This window comes from Brachycentrus maculatus, unplaced genomic scaffold (assembly GCF_059751285.1).
Source record: "Brachycentrus maculatus isolate JH-2025_06_01 unplaced genomic scaffold, ASM5975128v1 h1tg000104l, whole genome shotgun sequence".
Taxonomy (NCBI): Eukaryota; Metazoa; Arthropoda; class Insecta; order Trichoptera; family Brachycentridae; genus Brachycentrus; species Brachycentrus maculatus.
This window is the reverse complement of record NW_028280858.1, coordinates 150,462-158,863: the sequence shown is the minus strand read 5'-3', so window position 1 is coordinate 158,863 and position 8,402 is coordinate 150,462. Positions and strand designations below refer to the sequence as shown.

The 8,402-nt window shown below is 33.6% G+C and overlaps 1 protein-coding gene across 3 annotated transcripts in view; it reads right to left on the bottom strand.

Annotated features, from left to right (window-relative positions):
- Window positions 1–158: 158 nt before the first annotated feature.
- Window positions 159–8,402, bottom strand: part of atl (atlastin GTPase) — a 41,554-nt gene continuing 33,310 nt past the window's right edge. For all 3 annotated transcript variants that reach the window (XM_088258793.1, XM_088258795.1, XM_088258794.1), the window contains exons 4-11: window positions 7,172–7,327; window positions 6,462–6,611; window positions 6,240–6,378; window positions 4,800–4,984; window positions 3,771–3,992; window positions 2,547–2,761; window positions 1,864–1,930; window positions 159–1,065 (exon numbers count right to left, since the gene is read on the bottom strand). In XM_088258793.1, coding sequence (XP_088114919.1) covers window positions 964–1,065; window positions 1,864–1,930; window positions 2,547–2,761; window positions 3,771–3,992; window positions 4,800–4,984; window positions 6,240–6,378; window positions 6,462–6,611; window positions 7,172–7,327 — 1,236 coding nt within the window. In that variant the 3' untranslated portion in view covers window positions 159–963. The remainder of the gene's footprint in view (window positions 1,066–1,863; window positions 1,931–2,546; window positions 2,762–3,770; window positions 3,993–4,799; window positions 4,985–6,239; window positions 6,379–6,461; window positions 6,612–7,171; window positions 7,328–8,402) is intronic.

Genomic DNA, 8,402 nt, shown 5'->3' with positions numbered 1-8,402 from the left:
TTCCCGATAATCCAAAGGCATTTAATCCCAGATGGTAGGAAGAGACACACCACAATCAGATTTTCTTCTATGCTATATTAGACAGAAAACAACATTAATCTATGTTTGACTATAAATGTTTTTAACTATTTGATGGAGTCAAATTTACACTACTAGTATTTTTCCGAGAGAGAGAAATTATTTTACATTATGGAGTTCAGATGGTTAGACACTAAATATGTATGAAGTAGTTTTGTTAAATGTCGACATAATTATTACATCGGGCATTTGTTATTTTTATAATTGCTTCGAGAATGAACAAGTTTAAAATTCAGAATATCACTTTGCTTGAATGAGATTCTATAAAATCATTTGTGGAAAACTATAATACACATGTAGCTTTTTCAATATATCGGATAACCAAAAAGCCTCGGCATTGGTCCGCCCGAAAACAATTTATTTATACAATATACATATTTTAAAAATAATATACATCTTTATCAATTTGAATATGCATTTAAAAAGTGATTGTTTAATTGTACAAAACGATAAAAAAAAATATAAGAAAATATGGTTTTGATAGGCATCCACTACGCCAGCAAACAACGCTTTGAGTATCTGCGAGTTCGCCAATGGAGAGTGCTGCCGCTATCACAAAATTGCACGCTTCGCAGTGCGCTCCAGATCCAATCAGAATGGATCGCTGTAGATAGAACGTGAACCGCTGCACGCGATTGCAGAACACCACTTGCTCGCAATTGTGATGGATTTCAATATCATGCATATTTACAACATTGGAAATTTAATGATATCCGACCAGTAATGATTCAAATACGAAGTTTCTAACGATAAATTTAAAGGCAAGATCAAATGACTCGTTGTAACGGGAGTGTCCTGCGATGAGAAGGGCGGGGACTGGCCCTAAGGGGAGCGGGAAGATTGGAGGCGGAATAAGTAGTTCCGCTGTCCAGTGGATGGCGGATATCACAACTGCTTGGCTTTGCCGTTCACCGCGCGCTCCGCTACGTGCACGGCCGCTTGCTGGATGCTCTTCTCCACTACGCTCTGGTAGACCGGCTTCATTAACTACGCAGTGGGAAATAATACTTGTTACATCCATTTTGTGCTGGGCAATGCCACAATTTATCACTATTTACGGGAAAGGTTGAGGCACAAAAGTCAAAAGAAATCAAAGTATTTTTGAATCTGTTTGAAACTCAATCTTAAGGTTGTTCAGATTTAAAAGACATATAATGTATATATATATATATAGTCATGCTAAAGTAGCGAATTTGCATTCTTCAGTTCTGGTTGATAATGTGATAAATATTCTAACCTTTAGATGGAAGCATCTGTAGCTTCCGAAACTAGTTGTAACAATATAATACTTAAGTGGTAAAAAAACAATTTATTTATTTTTTATTTATTTATATCTCACCACAAAGTGAATGCCGAAATAATAAAAAAAATTAAAAAAGGTGATGTATTATATTTTTTTTAATAAGCCATATCAAATAATAGATATTTATACCACAACATTCAGCTAGTTTAGAACAATATTCATAAATATCAAATCTAAATTCCAAACATCAACATATCGCTCACTCCTTTGAAAGTTTTCCTTTTGTTTTGTTTTCCTTTTGTTGAAAGGAGTGAGCGATATCATAATGATGTTCCTACGCATTCGCCAATTTTTGGTTTGTTCAACCTGTAAATTATTAATTTCTCTTCACTTTTTGGCCACCATAACAAGGGTCATGGTACTAAAATTGTAAATTTGAAGTTCAGTTAAAAAACAATGTATTCTTTAATTAACAGTGACTGGATTCATATTTAAGGTAATATATCATTCATTGTAATTATAATCATTGAAAATGTACTCACATTATCCCACAAAAATGAAGCGATTTCGTCTATGTTAACACCAAATTCCCGGAAGTCTCCGCTGTACCTAAAGAGTGATTAAAAGCTGATGTTAAGATATGTTCAGAGGAAATTTGTTACCAAATAATGATTGACGGCTTTCAATTCTATTACTTTTCATCATTCAACCGAATTTGTTGTAAAATTTGGATATTCATGAGATAATTTTGTAAAATCTGCTGTTATGAATGTTTCAATTTGAGTTTTGTTTTAAAGCTACTTAGAAACAGTTTTAAAATGCATTTGTTATTTTGGAATATGGGATATTATGATAACTAATTTTTAGAATCAACTAAATAACAGTCAGTTCACTTCTAACACATCGCTAATTTGGTGCAACAGTAGCATAATTACACTTTTAGAAATACATATTAGAGTAGATTCCAGACACTGTAGCAACAGAAATGACGCCATTTTACTCAATTCTACAATGACACTCGTGCCATCTCGCAGCATTTCACCACAAAATCAATTCTGTCAATGTAAATAATGCTATCAAAAATAAAAGTAAAGTTACATCATTGTTGCACCAAATGAGAGATATAATGTTGAAAAACCTGTAACAATTCTCTACCCTCAGATAATATTTGAATAGAAAGATTTAACTGATAATAATGGTCACAATAAAAAGTGGCAGTACTTACCGAATGTACGCCCAGATCACCAGTGTGATGAGCATAATGCCCATTAAGGAATTGCACACATTAGCTACAGAGTAAATTCCCACAAGTCCAAACACTCCACTCATTATGTAGAAGAACATGGCTATAACAAATATGACTGAAGGAGTTCGAGCCGCCTTGAATATGTTTTTGCTCTCATTGTGGGCTTTAAACTGATTGAATGATTCCTCCAAGTCCTGAAAATGATACGTGCGATATTATCATGGACAGATTTTTTACTGTTTTTTTATGTAGTACATATATTTCCACGACTAAACGTCAGTCCGCCTCCGTAGTGTAATGGTCAGCACGCTCGGCTACCGTTCTGGAGGTCCCGGGTTCGATTCCCAAGGAGGGTAAAATAAATATAAGTGATTTTTTCACTGTCATATTTATTCAATATTACCCTGGACTGGTACCTGAAGCGGAGACTGATAACCTTTCCTTCATGTGTAAACGATCATGCGTTTATATGACGCAGTGCCCTATGCACCATTGGGGTGGCGGATAAGGGTTTTATTATTTTATTATTAAACGTCACTACTAAAAGACGAGACAATATTATCATGTCGTATCTTAGAATAAGAATTTTCTTCTTCAGTCAACACCATCAGAGGCAAAATTTTTTCAGATTTAGTGTTCATTGTTTTGATAAAACTGAAACAAAATATATTTATTGGAAAATTTTGAAATAATTTATCATGCATACGAAAGAAGTTTCACTTAATTCATGGAATGAAGGATCAAGTCAACGATTTGATCATGGAATGGAAACTGACACCAGTATTCGTGGGAAAGCTTCCTATGTAAGAAAGAGACAAAGTTATAACAGATCTTGTAGCCATGCAAGAAAAGTACAGCAATAAAAAATGCAAGTTCTAACAAAAATACACCAAGTGCAAAGTTTCTGCAGGTTACCAAAATAATTATTAAAAAATAAAGTAAAAAAGTTGACAATAGCATAAATATACATATTTTTTTTTACGATTTTGAATCAAATTTCTCATGATTGAACAACAATATCACTCCAATTTTTTAACATTTGTATACATATATCGTATGTCACATGAATGATTCTAATTTTTTTTACAAATTTCTTTTGTAGGATTAAATCCAGATATTGTGTAAAATATTGTCTAAGAAACATTGACAAAAAAACACACAATGATGTCAGTAAAACGCAATAGCATGAAAGCATTGTCTGACCTTGCTAAGCTGCTCCTTGTAGGACTCGGAGAACTCGTCTCCGCCCATCTTCCTCTTGGCCTGGAATCCTCCGATGGCCTTGTCCCGGATGCGGAGATGGTTGGCCTCCAGCAGCTGGGACTGCAGGTACGGGCGAGTGCCGCCGCACACCTCCTCCATCAGCAGATTGTACGTCTCCTTGGCTTCGGCCACGGCCGTGAGGTTGTTGGCTTCTGCGGTTGCCTTAAAACAAAAACCGTTAAGATTGCTTGAACAGCAGAAAAGAGATACAAGCTTTCTAATCACAATTTTCCCTATATTTACTTGTGATTGATATTGCATATTGTAAATAAGGTGAAAAATCAATGTCAAATAGATTTTCCAAATGCATTTAAAATATGGATACTTAAAATTAATTACAAAAGGGTATTATCGGGTGCTGATGATTTTATGTCACAATAGTTGACGTTGCCTGGTTATTTATTATGTACATATTAAATTTCAACTATAAGAACGATCAAAATAAAACTGCGTTTGTATGATGCAGTGCCCTATGCACCACTGAGAGCGGATAAGGGTTTGAATGAATGAATGACAAGAACATACCTTAAGCGTATAGACACTTAAACTGAATAGTTAAACAGTGTATAGGACACTCTGAATGTATTTCACAAAAATGTTAAGGTAAGCGCTAGACCATATAACAAATTAAAAGCTTAAGAATATAAAATTGAAGAGACCAGGATAAAGTAAATGAATTAATGATAAAAATCATTCACTTTCCATATAAAAAATTACAACATCGCAATTTTGTTTTTGTAAAGATTGTAATTTTGTTGACAAAAGTGATGAATTAAACCAATCAAATTTAATTAATATTTTGAATTACGAATTTTTTGTCCCTTACATCCGAAGTTCATTTTAAAAAAGGTCCATTTTATCGAGGTTTTACTGTATTACGTTTTTTTAATGAACTAAGATTTTTAAGAAACAATGGGTATCATATATACACACACACAGACCCAATAAATTAGCATTGAATATACTTACAACCAACATAGACTTGGGTTCCGGGAGTTCATTTCCTTTGTATATATTGATATAAGATTTGAAATATTGCACGAGATCTCTCGCCTTAACCCGCTGCCCGTTGATTTCCTTGAGTACAAGATTGTGCGGTGCTAATAGCATGGGCACAAGGGTCTGGAGGGATTTCTTGAATTCTGTTTCGATATCTACAAATAAGAACACACATTTAGAGAAATACTCATCTAAACTTAATGCTCACTCCTTTCAACGTCATAAATAAAAAAAAAACTTGATTTTTCAGGAGATCGTTTTTTATGTTTAAAAATATAATAAAATGTATTCAAAATAAATATCAAGCCACTTATTGAACTTTTTACTGTGCAACAGATCTTTTTGGGTAAAACCTGAAGGTTTTTTCTCCATTTGAAAAATATTAATTGTGTTTAAAAAAAATAATTAAACAATACCTTTTCTTCAAAATGCAAAAACAACATTTTCTTCCCTGTAGCGGGTAAATATTAAGTTAAAAATATGCCTCTTTTGCTGGGATATAGTACATTTTCTGGGCATTCCGAAAACATACACAACTGAAAATTGACGATTTTTGATTTATGATGTTCTTGAAAGGAGTGAGCGATATATCACAAATGACAGCTTAATTTTTTTGTCTTCAATGGTACAGAATAGTCACCTAGAGTAGGTTATTAGGTTATTTGACACATTGTTGTTGAATGGGTTTTTCGTCAAACCGACCCTAATTATCCTCAGATGGTTTGCTGCCCGACCCTCAATATGCTAATCACAAGTAATCGCAATCCCAATTCTAATCTGTACAATGTTTTTGGCATCTCTCGCGCTCTACCAAAAGTAAGCTAATAGAACGCTTTTCACTGTCTCTCGCTCTCCACCGACAGTATGTAAAAGACACTTTAAGGCAATTTCCGCAAACAATGTATTAACATACTAAGGACGGGTGTTTTTTACGCCTGCAGACCGCTGGCGACGGGATTTGATAATTATGTACATATAGTTAAGATCTTATCAAAGAGATTGGTACATAATATTCATATAAAAACATAATTCCTTATTTTTGACTTTGAAATGAGGCCGGCCCAGAAAGTTAAAATACCCTTCCCGTCCTTAAGCATCAATCAACCAAATAGGTAGAAATACCTTTCCCGTCCTTAGGGCGACTGTCCACTACCCGGAATTTGACCGTCCGGTAGTCTGGTTTTGAAAAATGAAAGCGACTATGACAGTTTAGCATGATCGAATTTACGTGCAACGTGTTCACGCACAGATCAAGAGCACCAATCCGAAAAAATATGGACAAAAGCACATGCCAATCCAAGCCAATCATCGTTTAAAAACGCTAACTGGCATGCTGGACGGTAACGTACCGTGTAATTCCGTGCAGTGGACAAACACCCTTAGTGTGTTAATATTTATATCAATATTTACCTGATAATCTTCCATCGAAATGTGGGTTAGTAGCAACTTTAAGGCCAGGATGAGGCATCAGGTAACAAGCGATTTCAGTGAAGCAAGATGTGATATGTTTTCTAAGAGACTGGAGTTCTGGGTGCTGCTTTTCAGAGAGCTGAAAAATAAAAATTAAATAATTAGCACAAAAATTACCTGAATCTCTTTATTAAATTATAAATATATGTGGAAAATTATTACCTTTAATCTCCTTTGCAATATTGTTTGTCCGCCCTCGGCACCATAAGCCGCTTCGTAAGGGAAACTCCAGTCCCTGACTAGGAACTGTAGCCGTTGGAATGGTATTCTACCGCTGTCCGCTAACGCCAGGCGACCGTACTCCGTAAATAACTAAAAAAAAGATACATTTTGTATAACTGTCCTGTTATAATGAAAGTAACTAATCAATATTTGAAGCACTAATAAAATGACATTTAAAAAAACACACAGATATATTGCAATTTCAATAAAAAAAGTTGTTAAAAATTATATGATTATCAACGTTTGTACAATACTTTGATTCGAATGAATGATTTTGGAAGAAAGGCAAAAATTGGTGTTATAAAAAAAGTTGATAATATCAAAAAATCTATAATTCTGTCATCAACACGAAACCATTTTACGTAATCTATTTTTTTCTTAAAACAATATTTTTGTATTGGAAAAATAAGTTTTCTTCAAAATAAATATACGGTTTTGAAAAGAAAATAGTTATAGAAAGGTAAGGAGTTAAAAATATTTTTTCAATAAGTATTCTAAAAAATATCAAATTTCAATATATATTCTAAAAAGAAGAGTGCCAAAAAATGTTCTAGGCTGATTGCATTTTGAATTTGAATATTTGAGATGTCAGACTTAATATCCTTCTTGTTAAAATATGTACAAGGAAGATAACCTTGATAGTGTCATACCTGCAGGTGCTGCAAATCATCTTCCTGTATATTCTGTGACAAGTTATATATTTGTACCGAGGACACCATAGTGGAGAGTGCGAACACCGTGGCGCAGTCCCTCACCGTACTCTCACTGTCGAAGGCCCCCTGTGTGTCCATCAGAAGCACGGCTACCTGTAACAGCCAGTCAAATTCATTGAAATAAAAATTAAATTTCAATCATAACCTCAAACCGAAAGCAGTATTACACTTGAATATGTAATATACATTTATTTTTTTGGCAAAACACCTAAAATTGAGTGATACATGCCACTGGTATTTTTTTACGGTGTAAATTAACACTTTTATAAAATGATTACCATATAATAATACTTGCAATTTTTTTTTGTGATATAAGTGCTTTATGATTGCATTATTGATTTTTGGAGAGTTTAGCGATAAGAGATGCTGGACATTTAGCGGTGAGGACATACCTCCGAGCGAATGTCCTGAAGGAACTTCATAATTCGTAATATACATATGAGCATCAAAAATTAACTAATATAAACCAGCGTCCCAACAAAACCGTGCGATACAATTCTTACTAACAAGGGTAATTTTTTGTTGAACAGATAATTGACCAAACTGATATTTAACCAAGTGAATTAATGTAAAGGCGTTTAGTTTGGTAATGGAATTTTATTAATGGTGATAATTATTTTCATGGAAAATAATAAAGAATAAATAATTTCATTAATTGCTTCACCCGTCACTTTATGGTAAAATCTATCCATTTTTAATTTAATTTTTACTTAGTAATAACACTATTTCTTAAAATCTATTGTGACACGTGTTTCAATGCATTCCGTGTTCAATGTTTGAAAATGACGGTGAAAACACATGTCACAATGGATTATAAAAAAAGTGGTATTTACTAAGTAAAACTTAAATTAAAAATGGATAGATTTTACCACAATGTGACTGCCGAATCAATTAATGAAAATAATAAACGCTAATTAATTGCATTAGCGTTTATCTGACACAAATCTCCTGTTTCCTATTACATACTGCACTTGACCTTGTATCAAGATATGTATGTCATGTTTATACATTTAAGTCCTAATAATTAAAACGCAGCGTTAATAATAATAATGAATAATTGGCTAAATCGTTGTGTATGTATGGGAGATGTATGAATGTGAAAAAGGCGAAGATTGTGTACAAAGAAAGATTGGTGTGACATTCTATTCTCTTTGCCTACCCCCGCCGT